This window comes from Seriola aureovittata, chromosome 14 (genome assembly GCF_021018895.1).
Source record: "Seriola aureovittata isolate HTS-2021-v1 ecotype China chromosome 14, ASM2101889v1, whole genome shotgun sequence".
NCBI classification, from domain to species: Eukaryota; Metazoa; Chordata; class Actinopteri; order Carangiformes; family Carangidae; genus Seriola; species Seriola aureovittata.
Window position 1 is genome coordinate 23,171,655 of NC_079377.1, and position 23,992 is coordinate 23,195,646.

General features: G+C 42.3%; 1 protein-coding gene across 1 annotated transcript in view; it reads right to left on the reverse strand.

Annotated features, from left to right (window-relative positions):
* Positions 1–22,592, reverse strand: part of LOC130181060 (uncharacterized) — a 59,925-nt gene extending 37,333 nt beyond the window's left edge. Inside the window, exon 1 of the mRNA XM_056394807.1 lies at positions 22,459–22,592. Coding sequence (XP_056250782.1) covers positions 22,459–22,584 — 126 coding nt within the window. The 5' untranslated portion in view covers positions 22,585–22,592. The remainder of the gene's footprint in view (positions 1–22,458) is intronic.
* Positions 22,593–23,992: the final 1,400 nt, after the last annotated feature.

Genomic DNA, 23,992 nt, shown 5'->3' on the forward strand with positions numbered 1-23,992 from the left:
TGTGTGGTCAGCTTGGCAGAGCTTCTCCAGGCTGAGTGAAGATTATGGCTCAGAGATTTTTCACTTCTCTTTTTTTTTCTCCCTCCCTGCTCTTTCACTCTCTCTGTCTATTACCCCCCCTCCCTCCTCCTCTTCACTCTTACTCCCTCTCTCTCCTCCTGTCTCTTTATTGCTGTTCACTCCATCAATCTCTGTCTTTCCTCCCACAAAAAAAAAAAAAAGAAAAGTGTCGTTAAGGAATTTCTAAGAGGCAACTAGAGGGAATGGGAGGAACAGATAGAAATAAAGAGATAGAAGGAGATCGAGATGAATAGATAGAGGGGTGAGGGAGGAGGATGGAGATTAAAACAGATAGAGGGAGGGATGAAAGGGAGAAAATGCAGGTGGGTAAATAAGGAGAAGACAGGCGGAGATAGGGAGGGAAGGAAGGCTGAAAGAAGATTTCAGCTGAGATTGGGAATTATTTTGCAAATGGCGAAGTGGAGACGAAACGCTGCGGGACGGTTTGGTGAACGAAGCCGTGAAAAAGCCTCGACACGGCGCTTTTAATATCCGACATCCAGCTTCTCGGACGTCGGAGAATGCAGCTGGAGGCTGGAGGCGCTCTCCTTCCAGTCAGAGAAGTTGTTCATCCGAGATGTCTCAGGCATTATAGCTATATTATGGGATGTCTTAACCGCTGGCATTGCTCCATTCTAATTAACTACCTCACAGCATATATCTGGCTCCTCAGACATTTAGTTAATGGTTTGCAGCAAGGCATGAGCAATCCAATACTGCAATTAGAAAGGTTTACTAACTTCCAAGCAGGAGATAACCTGCAACATAATTACTTAAAGCCTAAACCTATAATGCCAAGACCAATTTTTTTTTCTATCACAGGTTTAGCTAATAAATTTCAGATTAGAATAAATAGTTAATCCAATAAATAGCTGTCAGCTGAGCCAGAATTTAAGCAAGCGCTAGAATAGTGAAGGATAGATATAATACAAACAGTGTGGTGCGTTTTTGCATTTAGACACTGGGTTGGACAGGAAATCAAAATCCAATCCAATTAAAGGAGCTGTTAGTAAGTTTTGCTATTGCTACATAGCTAACGATAGCTTTAACAGCTGTTTACTTACCAGTCTAGAAGAAACGCTGCGAGTTCAACATAAAACTTCGTTCCTTTACTCGCCAACAGCCCTCTCCAGCCGTGGAAACCAACAACAATATTAATTCTCGTCTCTATCGCATCTTTTCTTCTACTGAAGTTAGCATGCTAACCAACTTTCCGATAGCGAGTCACCGTATCCACCAGTCTGTCCTGAAGACGCAGCGCTGCTCAGAGGACATATTAACATATTATGACCTCATGTCTTGCAAATGCAACAACGGCCTTGAAGCTTTTTTTCAAATCGACTTGTTCAACTTACAAAATATCCCTTTTAAATTATGCACAGCGAGGAATTTCAACAGTGTTGATGATAACTGTGTGACTGTGTGTTGCGAATCTTCACAAAGACAGCTGAACGTTTAGCAACTAAACAGTCAGACATCCCTCTGAGGAGCTGGAAGTAAACAGAGATAAAGGAAGAGCGAATATTGGACTTACAGTTGTCATATGGACACTAACACAGCTCCAGATGTTGCTGGATGCGTGAATTGGTAATTTGCTTTCTAACACGTCAGCCATAGCGTCTTTATGAGCCAGCAATGTGGCGGTGGCGAATCAGAGCCACTTTAAATTCCTCAAAGTGAGCTTTTATAGAGAGCACACTTCAAAACAGAATTTATCTATAGTCGTGGCTCAATGTGATGATCATCGGTTTGATAACACCAAGTCTGAACATGCTGGTCAATCTGGGTTTTCTCAGCTACATAAAAGTTGACATTTGAGAGAAATGTGTTTTCTACTGACGGTATGTTTCCTTTATGGCTGTGGTATTTGTTTTGTCCATTTTGAGGAAAACAAAAAGGTATGCGAGGTATATCTCTATATATTGCTCTAAAGATCTCCTCCAGATATGTTTTAAGACATATAAAGATAATGTGCTGAATAATAATTTATGTTTTTTTTCATCAGAAAAAGGCATTACCGGACCTCGGTTGTCATGGTTACAACAACAAACACGCAGACTGTACCGACAGCGGCGAACTTACCCTCGTAGCCACGGATGCTGTAATAACAGTCATGGCTTGGTTAGGTTTAGAAAAAGATCGTGATTTGGGTTTAAAGTAAGTACTTCCTCAACATTAGACGATCTTTTGTCGTCACGGTTACAATGTAAACTGCTGGTGGGAATCGAACGCCGCACTCCTGTGTCATATTCCTCTGTTTTGTCAGCCAATCAGTCGACCAAACAGCCGCCTCCTGACGGGAGAAAGATTAGTTTGATCCAGTCATACCGTCAGTAGTTTTATGGATTATGAGTATATTTGTTACCTGCTAATTTGACTGATTTTCCTGGTTTATTCATAGACGTGTCGCCACAAAGTGTCACAAACCTCCGTCCTCCAGCCCACGACTTCGCTGTGCTGGTTGTTGGCAAAACCAATGACGCTGTCCGCGGTGCTGAAGTAACAGACGGACTTTGGTCTCAACGTACAGCCTCATCCTTTGACACAGAGGTCCAGATTTCTATAACATGCTGCAGGTTTCAGAGCTGCTTTTATCACCAGCACAACCGCTTCATACGGACTATTTATAAAAGGCATTTATTTGCTTATATGTCAAATCTCCAAGCTGCTTACTCGCCCTGTCATATGTTGTGCTCTGCATGTGTTTGCCCCCTACATGAGCAAATTATACATTCTGAGTAGAACAGAGTTGAACTGACAAATGCTAAGTACAACCTTGCTGTGCCCTACCTCGATCTCTCTCGTCTCCCATCTGCACCAGCCATAACTAATTTTTTTCCCTCTCACCTAATCCCTATAGATCTCTTTTTATTCTCTCGCCCTCTATCACTCATTTCCCCTCCTCAGTGTCTTCCTCCGTCGTCTCTACTTTCCCCCTCATCCCTCTCTTTCCTCTCCCTCTCTCTCCCCCCCTTCTTCACATCTGTCTCCCGCCTCACCACTTCCCTCTCGACTCCCATTTCTCTGCTGTCCTCATATCTATCTCTCTCTCTGTCAGGGGTAGAAGGAGGCAGAGTATCATTTAGAGAAGATAGCTTTCACAGACATGCCGATGCACACACACACACACGCGCACGCACACACACACACACACACACACACACACGCAAGAGTTAGCCCGGCTATCCATTGTCTCCCAGTGCGTCTCTGTTTTTGGTGGGCAGCTGCTAAACTAGATGTTATAAAGTGCAACTGGTGCTCTGTTTGGGGAGAGCTCGAGAAGAGAGAGAGTAATAGAAAGAGAGGAGTAGGAGGTAAAGCGAGAGGGGGCGAGAAAGAGGAGGGGAGGAGAGGAGAGGAGGAGAGGGGGGAACAGTGGATAGAGAGAGAGACGAAGCGGGGGAGATGGAAACAGGAATGAAACACAGGAAAAAGCGAGGCGGGGGGAAAAGCAATCCTGTTGGCGCTGATAGATTTCTGGGAGAACAATGTTATCTCTGCCTCTCTCTCCCTCTCATACACACACACACACACACCCACTCAAATACACACACACACACACACACACACATATACACTCAGACGCACACCTTGTAATAGAGAGAGCTAACAAATCTTTGTGGAGAAGTACATGTATCCGCAGCCTTTATTTTACAACCAAGAAACGCTCTAAAGGCGGCGCAGAAGACTTACAAAGAAGTCGAACCGTCCTGAAATAGAAACACGGTCAAACTCGTTGCCGCATACAAATCTGTGTGAGTGTGTGTGTGTGTGTGTGTGTGTGTGTGTGTGTGTGTGGTGTGTGTGTGTGTGTGTGTGTGTGTGTGTGTGTGTGTGTGTGTGTGTGTTGGTTTATTTACATTCCACGCTGCACGGCGGCGCGTGGTGAGGAGAGAGGTAAACCGAGGGAAGCCGGAAATAGAAGTGACAGAAAAGCTGAGACAGGTGATGTTCAGGCTGCGGTGAGAGAGTGACAGAGATGGCAGAGGAAACATCATTTTAAAAGCCTCTTATTAAAAGAGTGTTTCCCACAAGATGGTCAGGCAGTACCCAGTGACCCCACCGTAATGGAATACTCCATCTTTTGAGCATCAGATACTGATCTGAGAGACGTTCTTAAAGGTCGTAGCTCGTTCTTCTGTCGTCAACAGTGGATTCAAACAAGTGACTCAAACATCAGAACATCCAGTAGAAACTTCTCAAACCGTTCAAGCAACATTATCGACACCGTCGGTCATTTGTGAAACGGCCTAAAAATGACACGTTTGACTTGTGTGTCAGGAGAAAAGGCGGAGGCAGCGCGACGTTGTTGTGAAGCGTCAACGGCAACGATGACATTTCGCGAAAACTTCACAAAGTACTTGTTTAAACCAAGCATCAACCTCCGAGGCTGAAAAATGAAGCCAACGCGGTAAGGCTTAAAGTTCTGCATGATTAAAGGCGTGGCGCCTTGAGTGACAGGCGGGAGAGCGTATGCCGGCACGCACCCAAGTCTCGACTTATTGCTCCTCGTAATTAGGTCACGTTAAATACAGGAGGATCCCAGTTAAATGTTTCATGTAGATCAAATCGATATTTTGAGCTCATTAACTTCATAGTTGTGAATCAGGCGATTGTGGTGTTTGTGGCTTCTCAACAAAGAGGTGATCACGGCTTGAAACTGAATCTTTTACTGATTTCTAAACTGAATAAGGTTCGATAAGGGACCTGAAAGGATTTGATTTTGGATTCCAGAAGAATAAAATGTTATCAAACCCTAGTTTTGAAAGCCATTGACAAACAATATGGTCCTGCTGATAGGAAGCATCAGACCAGAAAAAGCTTTTATTGGTTATTCTGGAAGACTTGTCAACAAATCAATTAATCAATAAGTCACAGAATAAGCAGTGAGCTGTGTAGGCGATGGTGTAGAAGTTGTCATGGAAATGATGTTGCTGTGGCTCTGTTGTGTAGAAACTGAGCGTCTGAACATACTGACCAGCGTTGCCAGGTGTACAATAATTATTCTGACATATCTTAGTTTCATTTTTTACCCATAATAGAAAAGTGGTTTGGAGCTGATCTGAAACCAGCCTGATTATTCTCCATATGTTAATTGTGTCTGTAATGTATTATTTAATCTGTCCCTGGATCGTCCCTTAAATGATCCAATCAAATCTCTGCAGGGATCTTGTGAGACGGCCGCTGCTGCTGATCAGAGCCGCTTGAAAATTCCTCATGACAACTTTGGCGTGGTGAAGCGCTTCCTGTTTGGTGCGAGTTACAGGCCGTACCTGTAGCCTATTTGCATATTTGCTGGGATGCATGTGCGCTGTAAGATTGTATAATAATAATAATAATAATAATAATAATAAATGCTGGCATGTTGTTGGAGCCTATTTCAGTCAACTTGCTGAACCCATGAATATAAGATCAGATCTCTGGAACAGAATAATGGAATAATAAACTCAGTGAGCAGCAGACTGGATTTACATGTGCAATGATTTGCCCTGAAATACACTAATCCTGTCGTCCTAATCCTGCCAACACTGATAATGAACATATAGACGAATGGTGTAGAAGTGGATTTTGTAGCAGGAGTGGTTTGAAAAATTTCTATGGACATTATGAAGCTTTTTCTTTTTTTTTTTGTGCTGCGACTCTGAATTGCCATTGGAATTCATTGTAACTGCTGCGACTTCAGACCGACTTCCAGCTGTTGTTGCACCATGAAAGAGAAAGAGACAAAACCCTTGCAGAGCCACCGTTCAAGATTCCACGTGGTGAATATTTGACACTCAAAGGGAAAAAATTTCAATGGAAGTGCGGCTTGAGCATTGTCATCTCAACAACAAGGAGGTCTGGGGCTGGATGAAGCACCCTGCCGTCTGAGGCTCTGCCTGGAAAAACCAGCGACACCGCGACAGGTCAACTCTGAATTGTTCATTAGGATGTGAATGTGTTTGTTTCTGTTTCGGCAGAACCAAAGAAGCTGAACCGAGATGTCAAACTGACCCGAAAAAGAAACGCACTCGAACTCCTTGTTGCATACAGATGTGTGCATACTCTGATTATTTATGTGCAGTCCCCTCTGCAAGTGAGCGTCTGGTGATATAAGAGCTAGCAGTAAACCTCCTGATAAGCTTTGTCAAAATGAGAAAATATGAAGCTCTGTTTTAACGATTCAAAGCTCATGGTCTGAGGCGCGTGGCGCAAGTGCATTCAGGACGTGTCCGTGTCACTTTTGCTGTTTCGACGGCAGAAAAAACAGTCGCTGCTCCAGGCGCACGGTTCAAAAGGGTTTTTACCTAATCTCTGAATTATTCATGAGTATAAACCAATCACAGTGCCATCTCCCATTCCCTTTAAGAGCCAGGTGAGTTTGCACCTCGGCGATTTGCTATTATAATGGTGCAGTGTTTCGCACAGTTACATTCTGTTTGCGGTCAGTTGGCGTGATTGACACGCTGCTCACACCTCTACAGTGAAGTAACGGCACAAATCACAACAATAGACATTTTTCATATCATATGATGAGAAGTGTGAATAAATCTTCAGTTCATTATGAAACTGTGGTGACAATTAGTTGACGTGTGGGGGAACACTGTGTCGGATTTACCACGTAGTAAGAAAGACGCTTCTCTGCAGAGTCTCGTGCAGGAGACATCCATGACACACGACAGCGTTACACAACACGCCACGTCACGAAGAAGCTCCGACCTTCTGAGGCTGGGTCGTAATGTTCCACCTGACTTATCCCAACATCTGAGCTCATCTTCAGCTCACTCTGCGCGCCCGCCTCTGTTGACACATTTAATGCTCCTTAAAAATAACGCCACTGTTTTCAGACCAGGTTTTTGATGGTCAGTCACTTTCCGCTGCCTCAAGATAGCAGCGCGTCAACAAACACACCTCACTGTAAGACCAACACGCCCATGGGCGCACAGATGAGCGCATTTGTGTATTTGTTGTTTAAACAACATGGGCATTTGACGGGAAAATGACAACTGCGTCAGTCTGAAACTAGAGAAGACAGTTGCGTTGTGCTTTACGACCCTTTCCACGTGTGAGACGGACCTTTGTCTTTAAATCCCGTTGAATCTGTGGTTATATTTAACTGAGACACCCTCAACTCTTCTCACTTCTCAACCACATTTAGCCCAGTTTTAACCTTGATGTCTAGACATGACTAAAACCACTATCAGTAACAAGACGGTCAACAGGCTGCGGTGAGGGAACGACGAAGGCGTCCGCGAGAAAATGAGGATTTAAAACCTGCATCTCATCTGCAGCCGTCGACCACGAGGCGATGAACCTGGGGGCAGGAAATGGAGCTGCTCTTCCACAACGACACACAACTCATCATGTGGCATTTTACACTTATCACCGCCGCTCGCAAAGCGGCGGCTGGTGTGTGAAACACTTGACGGGTTCAGCCTGCGAGCGTGTACGCACTCGGAGGTACAAAGCCAATGTGGCGCGTCGTGATTTTTTATTTATTTTTTAATAAATGCGCCCTTTTGTCTGTGTGAACTTGTCAAAATTTGATTAGTTTTCCACAGCAAGCATGGCTTTTACACATATACAAACACATTCACACACACACACACACACACACACTCAGGGATAGACTCAGCTTCCTTGTGTAAGGCCTATTCATTTTGCCACAAGTGGTCCCAGATTGGATCTGGTCAGAGTCCCATTACGTCTCACCTTGGGTGACCTTAAGATGCCCCACCCTGCCCCCAACACACACTCACACACACACACACACACACACACACACACGAACACATACTCATGCACATAAACACACAGACAAATGCCTTCTCAAAACTATATTAAGGTGCACACACACACACACACACACACACACACACACATAGGTAGCCTCACCAAGACACAGGTCAGGTCATCAGTGCAGACAGACACACACACAAACACACAAGGAGCCTTATTGATTGTGTGTAACGTTATCTAGATGGGATCATTTCTATTGATTTAGAAAGAGGGGTCACTCTGATCAATGCTATCTGCTCGTCTGCTGTGTCATTAGAGCAGAGCCTGAGTGCCAAAATATCTGACTATCTTTCTTTGCTCTTAGAAAGGCCACCGAGCAGGAGGAGGAATTACTTGTTTGATCTCAGGTATCAACAGCGCCCGACACTGCCGACGTGCCCCGGAGCAAGGGCATCTATAGGTCATCAGTGTTTACGCTGTCCACTCTGCTCTGAGGACTTGTACCGCACGTGAGTTTACAGCGTCTGAACAGAGATAAGTGGGGTAGGAGTTCAGGAAACAGTGGAACGTAAGAACAGGTCAGAACCCTGCGGGGAACCCTGACCTGGTTTTTGCCAAAACGATCCGACTCATGTTTCTCAGATCATCAAGCTTTTGGAAAAAAATATGAAATTTCCATTTTCATATGATTGTGAAGTTTAGCTTTTCCTGAAAATGTCTGCCGTATATCTACGAATATTGAAACTAAACTACAAGACACAGAGAGTAGTTTGACTCGGGGGTGACATATGGACAACGCAACATTTAGTCCATGACACTGGAACAAAAATATTCATTCATTCATTATGTGGCATTTTCAAATATCTTGTTTACGTATTATATTTATTTTTCTCAATTATATTGTGGTGACAATCACAACTGTTGGCTGGATCTGTTTCTCCTAGAAATTACATTTCTATACAACAGAAAATACATTTTGGAGGGAATCTTATGCAGACTCGATTACATTTTCTAATTCTGTAACCAGGATATGTTGTTAATTTAGTCACAAACACACTGACGCTGAACATATCAGTGAAATGGTCACCGACAATGTGTTTGTTTTCTGTCTAAATGTCTGATCTTGAAATAAAATATCCATTTGTAATAAAATATCCAGTTGAGTTTTTATGGTTTTGTTAATTAAGTGCTACATTTATGAATGCACCAGGTGGTTGGTCCCATCTGATTAGAGTCTGGCTACAAAAGCACATTGGGTAAAATTTAGGGGAAATATGGTGGTTTTGGTTAAATGTAATTAAATGTGTTAAAATAAAGTGTTTTTGTGACTAAATTAGAAAAATGTAATCTGGTCCGCATTAGATTTCCTCCAACAACATATTGGCTGTTTAAATTAGTTGTATATAAATGTAATTTCTAGGAGACACGGTTTAATATGTGAAATGTCGTTTCCATTATTGATCATACATGTCAAATGTGGAATAAATCGTTTGTTAATTTACATCAGCTTAAAAAAAAAAGAAAAAAGCCTTGATCCAAACCTCACTCTGGCATAAGTGTTAAAGCTGAATTCTGCAACTTATATTTAACTGTAAATATTTGATGTGCTCTGTTTATGTGCTGCTATTCAACTCATTACTCTGGGTGAACATGTTGAAATAAATGTGGACTTTCTTTTTATATCACAAAATCGTAAAGTGTAAATTCACATATTTAGCAGCAACAAGATTTTAACACAAAAACAAGGTGAGACAGTGACAACATTCGCACGTCATGTTAACATGTAGACTCTCATCATTTGATATTTTCTCAGGATGAAGTAAAAAAAGAAAAAAAATGTTAATGCAGGTGTTTCTACTGCAGCTAGAGACGATCTTTTGCTTGACAACGGAGAAATAAATAGAGGCCATACAGCAGCATCGATTTTTTTTTTTCCAAAGATGCCTCATTGGCTGTGACAAGTCCAGCATCTATCTCTGCCTGCCTGATTTGCATATTGAGATTGAGTGATTGAGATTCAATCATAATTCAGGCAGAATTGTAACGACAATGACACCAGGTGTGAAAATAATCGGACGTGGAAAGGTGACGTGTAGCAGCTGAAATACTCGTACCTTCCTCAAACCTCTGGAAAATTCAACAGAGTAGCATTATTATCATTAATAATATCATTAATGACATTTTGCGATTATTTGATAATGAAGGTGATGATGTGAAAAGGCAGAAATAGGGACAATTTGTCAGCTCCACCTCTTCAAAGGGCTTGAGCTTTTAGGGTTAGAGCTAGAAGATAAGGGTTTAGAGTTGGGTTTACGATTACAGTGTGTCAGTTGGAGTATTTACAAGTATAGATGTGTGTGTGTGTGTGTGTGTGTGTGTGTGTGTGTGTGTGTGTGTGTGTCTGTCCCTTGGGCTGTTATTACCAGATGTGTCCTTTTGCCATCATTTTTTGCACCACTGCTTCTTTAACTTCATCAGGCAGACACACACACACACACACACACACACACGCACACACACACACACACAAGGCTTGTATTAATGAGTTCATAAAGTCATTTGTTAAAACCTGTAGCTGTAAAACCTGTCCCAGGATGAGTAACAAGGTGACAGCAGGACATGTCTTATGATTGAAGAAGAAAAAAAAAAAGAGCAATTACAGGCTGCTTTTAATCTGCAAATAGTAATCAAAAATTACAGCAGTCGTTTCATCTCGATCACTGATTTGTATGAACTTTGCTTCGCTGCGTCGGGACGCGACGCCGCTCCCTGACCTCCAGGTGTCTTTCGTCTGAAACGTTCCCTCGAGTATCGACGGGAATGTTTGAGGATTTATCTCATCTTCCTGTGGCTGTGAGGACATGAGGTTCACACAATGACAGGGGTGAATACTCTCTCTGTTCACGCACACAGGCTCGCTCTATCTCTCTCTCTCTATCACACACACACACACACACACACAAATGCACACTGCAGTCGCCTCCAGTCAAGCGTGTCTTATTGGCCTTCTGTTTGACTTCCTATTCGGCTCAGTGTGTGTGTGTGTGTGTGTTTGTGTGTGTGTGTGTGTGTGTGTCTCAGTGTGCGGGTGTGTGTGAGAGATCCAGATGGAGATGGGTTTATAATCTCGGGACAGTTGTTGTTTTTATTATTATTTTATCGTTGTTTTTACTGCTCACTAAACTGAGAATGAAGAGAGGAGAGGAGAGGAAGAGGAAAAGGAGATGAGACAGGAAGGAAAAAGGGAAGCAGAGCAGAGAGGTGATGGAAAAGAAGGAAAGGAACGGAAAAAAACAACAAAATAAATAAACAGGAGAGAAAGGACAGAAAAAGATGATGATAGGAGCAACAAATGGAGAAGAAAGGGAGGTGTTGGAAGGAGATTCATGGAAAGCAATGTTGCCAACGTCCTACTGAGAGGAAGAGGAGAAGAGGAGGAAGGAAGGAGGTTAAAAGATTAGGGAGAGGAAAGATGAGCAAAGTACAAAAGAAGCAAGAGCAAGAGAGAAATGAAAAAGGGAAAAGGAAGGACAAGAAAGGCTGCAGATGTCTTTAAAACGAAGAGGCGAGACAAAGAGGGGAGGAGAGAAAACAGGTGAAAGAGGAGAGAAAAAAGCAGATAAGAGGAACAGCAGATAATGATGAAAGGTGGTGGGGGTGAGTTGAAAGCAAAGCTGCCAATGTGTCGTCGAAATGAAGAGAAACAAAGAGAAAACACAAAAATGGAAATGAAGAGAGAGGGGGAGAAATGAAAGGACAAAAAGAGGAGTGGAAAGATGGCGAAGGGGTTTGTTGAACGAGGAGAAAGGTGGCGAAAGATAAAAAGGTGAGCAGAGATGTCTTATTGAAAGAAGACATGAGGAGAAAAGAGGAAAATGACAAACGAGGAGAGGAGAATAGGGAAGTGATGCAAGAAAGAAAAAACGAATAAAAAGCAAGTTTGTCAATGTCAAGAGGAGAGGAAGAGAAAAGAGGGACGAGAGGAGTGACACAAGTGGAGGAGAGAAGTGAGTGATCGAAAAGACAAAGGTTGTTGAAAAAGAGCGAGAGGAGAAGGGAGGAGTAGAAATGATGAAAGCGGGTGAAGGAAGGAGGGAAGGAAGGAAACGTGGAGTTACAAGCGAGACCTGCAAAACTTCTCAAAGCAACAAAACTTTATCCCCGAGCATCTCTGTGTTTCTGTCTTACTTTTCTCCATCTGCTTCTGTTTCCTCTGTCACGCTCGCTCTCTCTCTTTCTTTCTCCCTCTCTCTCTCTCTCTCTCTCTCTCTCTCTCTCTCTCCGTCCCTCCCACCACATTTGCAGGGTTCATCCAAGTCGCGTTGACGCCCACTCACCTCCAACATGCTACCTCAGTTTCCATGGTAATCGAGTAGCGACCGTGCTACATAAATATATACTTTAACATTCAGCACCCCACAACTCATTAAGAACATCTCCGGATGAAATAAAAAAAACATAAAAAAAATAAAATAAAACATCTCTCAGGGTGTTGTTCTTCTTAAAGGGGCCACGCCGCCTCGTTTAACTCCTTCTCAAGAGCGTCTGTGAGCACGGAGCCAACCAAGCTCATTTGGGTATAAAAGCATTGTTTTAACAAAATCAGTCTTCCATTCAGCTGTGTGAAGTGTGGTATTGTGGGTATTAACCCTTTCACAGGTATGTTCGCTCTCTTTGTTGTAACTTCCCGGTTACTAGTGGTACCTGAACATAGGTGGCGCTACAGTTCAGTTAGTCGTATTGAATGTAGTGTGTTTATTATTCAGTCCCTCCAGAATGTCGTGCTCTCGAGAACACAAATTTTAGCCCGAAATTATCCCAAAAAAAGCCTGTGAAATCCGGGAGGAACTGATTATTGACGTCCAGATCGCTCCATTTAAACTCCAGCAAATATTTAATACTCATTTGTTCTTTTCATTATTAGAAACTTTTTTCTTTATTTATGCTTGAATTGTCTTTCATTGTAGGTTTGTTTCCCAGTACTGTAACCAGTATTTACAATACGTATGATAGAATTTATTTACGTTCATTGTGGATCGTAACGTTAACGTCGCCGCCATATTGCACCAGGCAACACCGGCCTGTAAACAAACAGGACAATGGATAATTTTCCTCTGCGTCAGTAATTCAGTTCATGTAAACCTGCTGTTGATACACACTCCTACTATTGCGATTATAAGTAACTGTAGACCAAAGTTTTAGATCATAAACCCTTGAATATAAAGACAACTCCTTTGAAATTTAAACATTATAGAGCTTTTTATCCAGAAAAACTACAGCTCCTCCATTTATTCCTATCTGTTTACAGCGCAGTCTCGCCCGATCCAATATGGCGGCGACGTTGCCTTATCGCATAAAAACGGGCTGAAGTTGTTGTTGTTGTTGTTACTTCCTGTTCTCTACAGTCTTGTTTTCTTCCACTGCACCTGAGTCAGTGAGCGTTTTATTGGCCCTTGATTCATACAACAAGACGACGGTGTAAATCGTGGGCTGCATTATAAAGTTTTACTACAGTATGTCACATTTGTGGGTGCTTTCTCGTCTTTTTCTACGATTTAAAAACACTCGAGACTTTTCACTTCTTGCCCACAGAAAGGTGATGGTGCTCGCCACGTTGCGGCTGACTGTCCCGCCTCCTTTCTGGAAAATGCTCCTGGAGTTTTTTTTCTGACTGTATTTTTAACTAAATGAATCTCTACTGTTGTGCCACGTAGTAAAAACGACTGTTGTTATTATTTTGTGAGACTTCAGCATCACCACGCAGTGTACCATGAGTCTTAGCAGTTGGCTTGTTGCTGAACCTTAATGAGAGCTGTACCAGACAAAGCGGATTTCATTGAAACAGAATGAAAATGTAGATTTTGCTTTTTGCATTTTTCCAGCAGTGAGGTTTGTCGCCTCGGCCCAGTACAGCGAGCTTGTTCCCTGTCAGAGCTGCTTTGCTAGATGCTTCGGTAGCTTCATAAACCCTCTCTCCCCACACCTGTCTGACCTGGGATTAAGGGGGGGAACATTCAATTTGACTTTCATACCAACTGTTTTCCATTTACATGTGAGTGTGAACACCACGAATGTCTTCTTTCTCTATCTGTATGTACATTTAATGAATCATATTCAACATTATTTGTTATTGTATTTTGACAAATCCACCTTTTAACAGGAGGGTTAGGACTGAATCTAACACATCGCCAATCAGATTGTACAAATTTTGTTCTATAGTTTGCTGATAATCACAATTTAAGACTTATTTTCTTTTTACAGTCAGTGATCATTATCTCTTGCGACACCTTCCTGGTAAATTTACAGATTCCCATCCCAGAACAGTGAAGACTGAGGCTATGAATTCATTCTTTAGTATTTTTCCTTTTTTTTTTGAATGAGTGAAGTGCTGCATTTACTAACAGCAGCAGCTGCCAGGAGGTGGCTCGGGTGATTGGCGGCTGTACAAGGCACGGGACTGTAACGCCACGACCTTTCCCAAACCTTAACCAAGTGAGCGTCTAAACTGAAATATTTAACAAAGCTGCCGGCACCACAAGTGGATATTGATCAGATATTTTGGCAGAAGACAAAAGAATGTTTTATTGATATGTTGCCAAACGCATAATCGAACATCATATCCTCATTCTGTTAAGAGGAAACATAATCAGGTTGCAATTATGTTTCCTACAAAACGTATTTGCTGTTGCAAATTCATTGAATATAAAGATTATTTCTTGGAGATGTAGATTTTCACACGTGAAAACAAACAGTTTCATCCAGAGGTGAGATTTGAAAATATTCAGGATACAGGATTTTAGTTTAGTGAGACTCAGGCTTAGAAAATCTGATGTCCCACATGCACACAAATCAACATTCAGCCAAGTAGTCAAACTGTGTCAGAAATTCACACACACACACACACACACACACACACACGCACACTCTTGCACTCTATCTCTCCCTTTGGAGCAGATGGCTCCATAGTCATAGCTGATGTTTCACACATCAGTGAAGCACACCATGTACTCACAACTACTGAATACACACCCTCACTCTGTCACACACACACACACACACACACACGGTCACCACTATGGAACATGCTCAAACGGGGGAAACATGCTTGCATACGCACGCATGCGTAACTGCCCGAACCCAGACGTCCTGACTGTTTCACTCACAACCAACCAAACACACACACACACACACAGACACACATACACACACACACACACATATACGTGCATGCACAGTCACTTAGTCACACACACATGCACAAATGCACACGTGTGCACAGTGTCCTCATCGGTGCTAATTTATGGAGTGAGGAGCCATGTTGTTGGCAAGTTAGCTTAAACCTCATAACACACACACACAGACACACACACACACACACACACAGGTTTACAGCATTGCCGACTGAGAGGCAGTGGGTTATAGTGCAGTACCGTCCTGGGTGCTGTTAGGCCTGATGTCAAATAGCTGAAAACACCAAGTGAGAATATTGGACTATAACCCGGCAGCTCAAGGACATTATTGCTCTTAGCCGGCAGTCAGCAGCACCTGTGGGTTTAATTGAAAACACTCAGAACTAAATACAGACCACTGATGAAGAAAATAAACCAGACTGCAGTGAACTAGTCTCTTCTTTAACTGCTGTTTGTTTTGTTTTTTCCCCGTCACCTCTACAAGAGCAACTGTGCACTTCGCACATCCGGCACAGGAAACCTCCAAAACAAATAAAGAGCTTGAAATTATTACTGCTGAGAGTAAATGAAACACTCAGAAGGAATTTGATGTCAACTTTTTTTCTTTCTTTTTTTTTGTACCAAGTAGGGTGTAGAAAATCAGCGTTATTTAACTAACTGGAATCAATGTTTCTATAGCAACACAACTCTGGCCTCGCTGATATTGGGAAAGGTGTGAAAAATTCCCTGACAGCTGGTGGGCTATCATGAATTAATGTCACCGCAGAGTCGCTGTGAACTACCTGATCTACAAAAACACATAAACTCTCTCACACACACATAACGAGGAACATAGGAGTAGGGTGCATGTACACATGTTGGTGATTTTAATAAATGAAGACTTTGGACCACCCAGTGTGGACTTCAGATGAGCTGTGATGACAGCATGAATAGTAACACAGAGACACACAGGCAACGTGCCCAAATTATGTTTGGCACATTCAAGCAATCAAGGTACAAGGAAAAAACACACACACATTTGATTCAGGGTGTTAGAAGGATTTGTTTTTCCTTCAGAGAGGAGAGAAGAGGGTGATATCAGCAGGCAGTGTGAGACGTGTCCGCTCACCAGTCCAACAAATACGTGACGCAAATTTACAGGAAATGAGAATTAAGGCTAAAAACGCAGTTCAATATGATGATTATCCTCCTGAGAAGTAAGTATTGTGTTACAGTGCTTTGAATTGGACGTTGTATTTTCAGGTGTTCCTCACATTAAAGATGTAGATAATCAAAATACCTTTGTTTACAGGGTCATCGCACTCAAATCTTTAAGAATTGTATTTATGTATATTAAGGAAATATAGTTGGTGGCTACTTCACTTCATTATTTCCCACCCTGTATGATACTCCAGTGTTATTGGTTTAGTATATGGGAGTCCAGGGGTCCAACGGTTCAGGCGGCGTCTGGTCTCCACCTCCAAAACATCTACACAGAGATGCAACACAACCACAAACCAGGGCACAGCTGCAGTTGGTCATCCTGTGTCTCTTTCAGTCTGGGTGTCTCGCCCCTGTATAGAAAGGTTGGGGGGGTGGCCTTTCACATATCTGTTCCCAGGGGCCCGTTGTGCCATAATCCATCCACAGTTTAGAAACATAAAGTATTTTTACTTATCTGACTACTATCCCTATCACTTTTTACAATCCTCCATTTGAGAAAATACTCTCATCACGAGGTCGCATGTGATTAAAAGCTCCAAAATAGATATTAGAGGGACCTTGTAGTGAGATTGTATTCTTCAATCGTTGTTTCCAAGGTGACGAAAGAACTCTGAATCTCAGCTTTTATGGCAGCACATCCAAAAAAGTCCTTTAAGTGCTCAGGAAAAAAAGGAAAATTCCATGGTCAAGAATGAAGTGGAGTCTTGTTGTCGCCCTGAACTTGTCAGGAAACCAGCAGAGTATTTAAGAAGCTGCTGCTCACAGTCAAGAAATAGTCCGACACATCGATGCCCCTGAAACTACAAGGTGACGTTTTTACACTGCGTTTAGTTTTTTTGTTTTTAAACAAACGACATGAATTGCTTTAATAAGTGAGCTTAAGAGGTCTTACTGGATAGCTTTTCCCCCTGTTTCCAGTCTTTATGCTAAGCTAAGCTACCTAGCTGCTGTCTGTAGCTTCACCTTTACCGTACGGACACGAGAGGTGTATTACTCTTTCATTTTAAGAGACTATTCCAGTGGGTTTTTTTGCATGTTGAAGCCAAGCAGCAACATTCAGGGCTGATAAATGACGCTAAAACTGCAGTTCCTCTATTGGCCACTAGAGTCTGGCTCCAACAGTGAGTCAATCCCCATAGACTCCCATGTTAAAATGTCCAACTTTACAGCAGAAATAAACATGTTTACAGCCTGGTACAAAAACAAATTCCTCCCTCATGACAACTGTATGCAGGGTGAAGTTTAATGCAACTCACCTGTTTATTAAGACTTAAAGTTATACATAATTGAGGGCGTGGCCTCTTTGAGAGACAGGTGGGTAAGCGTATGCTTGTCACAAACCGGCATGTACAAAGTCTCAGCTCCACACACGCCCCTCCTCTTTTCCTATTTTTGGATTTACGAGATTTGGAGGCGGAGTCAATCACTGCCAAGATGGCAACGGCTGAGCAGCTCACTCTGACTCACTTCACGTACTAAATAGAATTCCTTTAGCAAACTGAATCTTCCCTTCTCTGCATCGTCTTCGACTTGAAGAGAGAGTCATGCTGCACCTGCTTCTGTTACTGCACATCTTTATATCTTGGCATCACTCAGACTTCTTTATCCTGTCCACCCCCACCCCCTCCCCCGCCCCCTCCCCCCTACTGTACATTTCAAAGCTCCTGTCCCACATATTACACAGTCAGAGACCTGAGACCCTCTGACCAAAGACTGATGCTACATCCAGGAAGTTTTCTCCTTTTTTATTACCTTTTATTATCTTTTTGTGCATTGTGTGAACGTGTGATTTTTTGCGAGGACACTTTATAATATCGCCTACGATTTAGAAATTTCGTTTTTATGAATTAGGTGTGAATTATATACTTATACTGATGCTAAAAGGAAGGTAAAGTGGAAATAAACAAGTCTGTAAGGAACAAGGAAGTGATAATTGGGCATTTTTAGAGGAAAACATTTTTTAAAGTTATAATGTGCTACCCTAACTGTGTGGGTACAGTAAGGTAAGGAAAGGGGCTTTGGGAAAATCTCCAGCATTGTTTTCCAGAAGAAGAAAAAAAGACACAAATCTTGGAATAATGATCGACTCATTATCAATCATTTATGGATTATAGCGACCTGCTTGTAGTGGACTCAACAGATTAAACTGTAGCCCACTGTGAAGCTGATTTAGCCCACCGTGCTGCTTCTCATAGTAATGGATGAAATACAGACGCTAAACAAACGCTTTTACCCCTCAGCTCGTGGCAGATTTTAGGTTAATGTTGCCCCAAGAGAAAACCTGCCCAGCTGTTTCTCCCTTGTCCCCTGTGCTCTTCCTTTCTTCCTATAAAGCACCTACATGTTATTATTACCTGATTCTAAATTACATAGTAAATGACAGGCGTTATTATAAAGTGCACGTTCATTCTTTTACTCTGTTTCTTCTGGCCTAAGGCATTTTTGTCCCTCTGTGTTGTATGTGAAGTGCTGCGCCGATAATGAAGGCTTTGTATTTGCTGTTAAACTGTATTACCAGACATCCATACTGTGATAATGACCATAATTTATGCACACAGCTCAAAGAAGAGTCTGCTAAGAGATTTTCCTGTGACGACGGGGGAAATAAATCTAAATGAATCTAAAACTGTATCCCTGTACGTTTCAAAATTGGTCTGCAAAATGTAAAATATACATTATATCTTAGTTAAAGAGCTGAAACCGGACGATTTCCTTTAAGTTCAGTGACTCAAACGGTTTATTTAAGTGAAGATTTTGGTGATTGAGAGGCAAAAAAAATAAAAAAATGCTGAAAACATCTTAGCGTAAACATGGGACTGAACTTTGAGTCACTGGAGTTAAAAGGAACCTGCAGACACTCATCCGTCCCACTGATCTCCTCACTCTCACTTTACACTATTTGGCTTCAAACTCAACTGTCTATTTCTGCTCATGTCTCTCTCATGCAGTCTTCCCCTCATTTCCCGTGCACAGAGCATGTTATTTGAAATTTTAAGACGTGATTGTTTCATGCAATTTCATCAGACCTGCCTGCGCTGAAAGAATTTGGGGATAAAATTAGCTCAGTGTAAGGATCCAAGGTGACTGGTGATAGTCATGTGTGGTTGTTCGCCAATTAAATCTCTTGATAAAGCTTTCTATTCCTGGATTAGGTGACAAACGGAATTGAATACGTGCCTCTGAAATGCCTCCACTTTCTTGTGGGTAATTAAAGAGGATTTATTTATGGTATTGTGTTAGCAGTTGGAAACTTTACCTTCTGTTTGCTGAGTTTTGTATCTTTTAACAAGTCTGAAAGCTCTACCTTGTTAAAGGTGTTATAATAGCTTCGTTAGTTTGTCATCTTTTTTTTTTTTTTTTTTTTTTAATGAAGCACAATAATTAACATGTTAGTAAGCGACGGTCTATTTTTGACTTTCCTTTGACGGGCTTTAATGAGAAAAGTGTCTCCGGCCATGAAGTCTGTTAGAGAGGAGTTGGACCAAGAAAAACAACAGCATGACGTGTTTCAACAAAAGCTCAAAAATACATTCGTTCACATTCACGTGACAAAGAACCTTAGAGATTTTGACTCTTGATTGTCGGGAGCAAAAGAGGAAACAGCGTTCAGAGGGTGGGGCAACAGCCGTTCACTTCCTGTTTCCTGCCGTCAGTGTTGAGTGGCGGTACTTGAAAATGTGATCAATAGCTAAATACTTACTTAATATTACATTCATCACTAAACCCAACTCTGTCAAGAGACTCCACACCTACACATCACTTTCTCTGCATTTGGCAGAGCAGGAATAGAAATGGAGACGCTCTGGTGGCAACTCGATCAATGCCCCGAATACGTTCAGAGGCGACGTATTGTTTTATGAAGGAATGAAGCGCTGCATTTGTTAACGGGGGCAGCGGGAGGCGGGCGGGGTGGAGGGTGGTGCACAAAGAGCACGACCGTTACACCGGAGACACGGGTGGCAAATAATTTTTAAAAAGTGAGGTAAATTAAAGGTTTAAAGGCGAAACAAACTATGTGTTACGAGGAATAATATGTATACTGTATTAATTAAATGTCACACACACATTACTAAACGTGTTACTACCAAGACTGATTGATAGTCTTTTTTATTTTTTTTAGGCATGCAATCATTTCCTAACCCTAACCAAGTGGTTATTATTGTAACCATAACAACCAAGCTCCCATCACTTTAACGAAGCAGTAATGATTTTAACCCAAACACTATCTTCTAAAAACCAACCAAACCTCCAGATCAGACAGGGTTTGTTTGGTTTTTTTGTAGCATGGTTGTTGTGATGCTGAGTTCCTATAAAAACTATTGATTTCAAACAGATTCACTCGTTGGGTGATTCCACTGCTGTTTTCTCCTCACTTTGTTTCTGGGAAATACAGACGGTGTTGAAGTCAGAGCAGAAAACTCTTACATGTTTACTCTCGTCTTCTGCTGTCGTTTTCATTTGGAGTTTAAAAACTGAAGGGAAAATAAAGTGGAAGTGTTTGTGGAAGTGATCCAGGATCTTTTATTAGCACTCACTCAGTAGCTCAAGGCTTAAAAAATACTTTATTTCTTTCTGACTACATGTTCATCATCTCGCAGGTGACAGTGACTCCAGCTTTGCAACACATGTGGTGCAAGATAACAAGAGTCCAGATACTAGACTTAACTGACGGTATTCTTACACAGAAAAGGTTTGTGTTTAGCTTTTTGTAGGTAGTTTAATGATAAAACAGACCGTGACAGAGCCGGTGTCAGTGCTGATACCGGCTCTGCTGTGTCCCTTCTTCTTAATTACAGGATAAGTCAGAGTCTTGTTGATTTACTGTGGGCCGGTCACTCCCGAAGACTTATGGCCCTATCATTTCACCATGACGTGTCATCGTAATTTATGATCTACGACGGCTGTTAAAACTATTGACATAAGTAAAAATGAAAAATGACCTGACAGTGACTCGCATGAGGCAAAGTGGTGACACTGTGTCCAGATCATCACTTTATATCAGCCAGCAGTTGTTTTACATTCATTTTTAATGGTCAAACCGCGACTATAATCATGATTTTAAAAGAAAAACAGAAAACAACCTGTTTTTAAGAGGTTCAAGTTCGTATTTTTGGTTAATTTGAAATAACAGGCAGTAATGAAAATGAGTAATGGTAATTTTATTTCATATAAAAGGAGGAGTAAGTGCTTTAATGAGCCGGCTGTAGCACTGCCCTTACACCACCTCTCAGCGTCTCATCCAGCGCCTCTTTCTTTTTTTTTTTTTTTGGTGCGCTACTACAAGGACTCGGTGTAATTATGTTCCTCTGTAACGTTCAGTAAGAATGAAGGAGAATGAGGAACAAGGTTTAGCTGAAGTTTAGATTACGAGGAAGAAAAAGTAGAGAAGCGTCTGACTCATCTGGTCGGTTCAAATCTTCCCACACAGCTTGAGGACGCCACACGACAAATTATTCCCCTGAACTCGTTTTCATTCAGATGTCAATGAGATGCAGTTTTTTTTTTTTTTTTTCATTCGTCACTGAGCTCTATTTTTAAAACAACAAAATATGATGAATGCGATGAGTGTTTCTGACTTCAGTAAGTGCAAAATAAGCTCTGCATCTTCATCCAGCATCTTATTAACATTTAGAGAATTAGGTTGAAATGTGCAGAAAACTGTGTGAACATGTGGCTTCTGCGTGTGTTTGAGTCAAACTGAGGGTAAATGTAAATGTAATGTATTTAAAGAGGGGAAGAAAAAAAAAAAACCTTGACATTTTACTGACCTCACACATCAAACACCAAGGTAGAAAGCAAGATGCCGAACATGTTTAAGTATGGAGATGGAGCCAGAGGAGCTCTTAGTGTAAAGGGGGGGGGGTCCTCTGCAGCCTCCCCACCCGCATCTACATCTTTCTGCCTCCTATACCGAGTCAATTAACCTAATGGAAGTGGCAATTAATTAACTCAGCAAACATGATGATTAAGGACCTGACAATCAAGTGAGTGGCAGTTGATTTAGACGTAATGACTTCCTGCCTCCTCTTTGATGTAGAAAATAAAAGCAATCAACGCTCTCAAAGACGCACATTTACACCGGATTTATGTCAGTGAAACGCAGGTAGACAAAGAAGATGAAAAAGACCCGACTCTGTGGATCCGGCTCGAGTCCCCACAGTCAAACGGATTTAAACTTTTCAAAATAAAAGCACTTCAATTTGGCTTTGTTTTTTTTTTTTCTCACAGCAAACAAACAAACAAACAAACAAAAAAAAGCCCAGCAACAACCGGACTGAGGCCTTACCGTGTTTCGTTGGCCGTTGGCTCCTATTGGTCCTCTGAACACCCCCTTGATGCTCCTCAGCTGTCCGTCACGCAGGTGGGTGGAACTGATCACAATGTAGTAGCACGCCATTGGATATAGTTTCATATGCTTCGATATCTATCTCTTTATCTCTTTATCTATCTGGGCTTAGAGGAAAAAGTCTTGAAAACTGCTTCCTCTCCTTTCTCCTCCTCCTCCTTCTTCTTCTTCTTCTTCTGTCCTCCTCAACTCTCTCCTGCTCTCCTCATTTCACCCCTCTCCCTCTGTTTTATAAAGTAGAGGAGGGAAGAAATGGCATTTAAAAAAAAAGAAAAGAAAAGAAAAGGCGGAGCGCAGGTTTCCCTGCTGCGCTGATTTATTCTCTCTCTTCTCTAAGTTTTTCCGGTGACTCTTTGACTCTGCTCATCTCCCCTCAGCCTCTGTGTCTTTTTAAATATTTCACCCTCTGCTCCTCCTTTCTTTCCACTCTTATCCACTCTAAATGTTTTTTTTATTCTTCTCGCTCCTTTTCCCAAATCTGCCTCCCTCCAGATTCCTCAGTCTCTCCTTAAATATTTCTCTTTAAGTCCTTTTCTCTCCAGATGTTTTGCTCCCATCTTTCATTCATCAATCTTTCCCTGTCATTGACTCCCTCCCTCTCGCTCACTCACTTCTCCGTCTTTCTTGCTGAGTCTAAATTTCTCTCTCGAAATCTCAGCCGCTCATTGATCAGTCTCGCAGCTCCTCTAACTATCTCCCGTCCGCTGCCTCCCTCTCTCCTCCTCACTTCACAATCTCTCCAGCCCCCTTTTGTTTTCCCTCCCTCTTTGTCTCTGTGTCTCTCTAAGTGGAGGGGAGGGATACTTTTTCCCTCCTCTTAATATCTCCCCATCTCCTGTCCCTGTCTTTGTTTCTCTCTCTCCGTCCCTTTCAGCTCTCTGCCTCCTTGTTAGTGCTGAGAAGAAGTACTCAGTCTTCTCCTCCCTCTGTCTTTCTCTCTGTCAGAGCAGCCGTGCAGCTTCCTCTCAGATGCTCCTCTCTTCTCCTCTGCTGCGCTGCATGTGTTCGCTCTCCTCCCTCCCTCTATATCTCCCTCTCTCTGCTGATCTCTTGCTCTGTGGCCAGCAGAGTGGTTTGCTCCTCAGTTACCCGCGGTTACCATCTGCCCTTTTAACGCATGGAGTGCTGACGCTTGCTCTCTCCTCCCCATCCCTCCCTCTCCCTCTCTCTCTCTCTCTCTCTCTCTCCCTCTCTCTCCCTCTCCCTCCCTTCCTCCATCTCTCTCTGCCTCTCCTCTTGCTGTCTTTCTTCTCTCTTTAATCATCTCCTTCTCTCCCTCCTTCCCTCTTTCTCTCAAGCCGAAGGAGACAAGCTCCACCTACTGGTAAGCAGGAAACATACAGAGAGGAAATAAAGGTGAAAAGAGAGCAGGAGCTGCGTTTTCTGCACAGTTGGCATGAAAAATCTTTATATGGAAACACACGATCAAATACAAACGCGAGCATGAAGCTGGTAGCTTATCATGGAGTCTTTA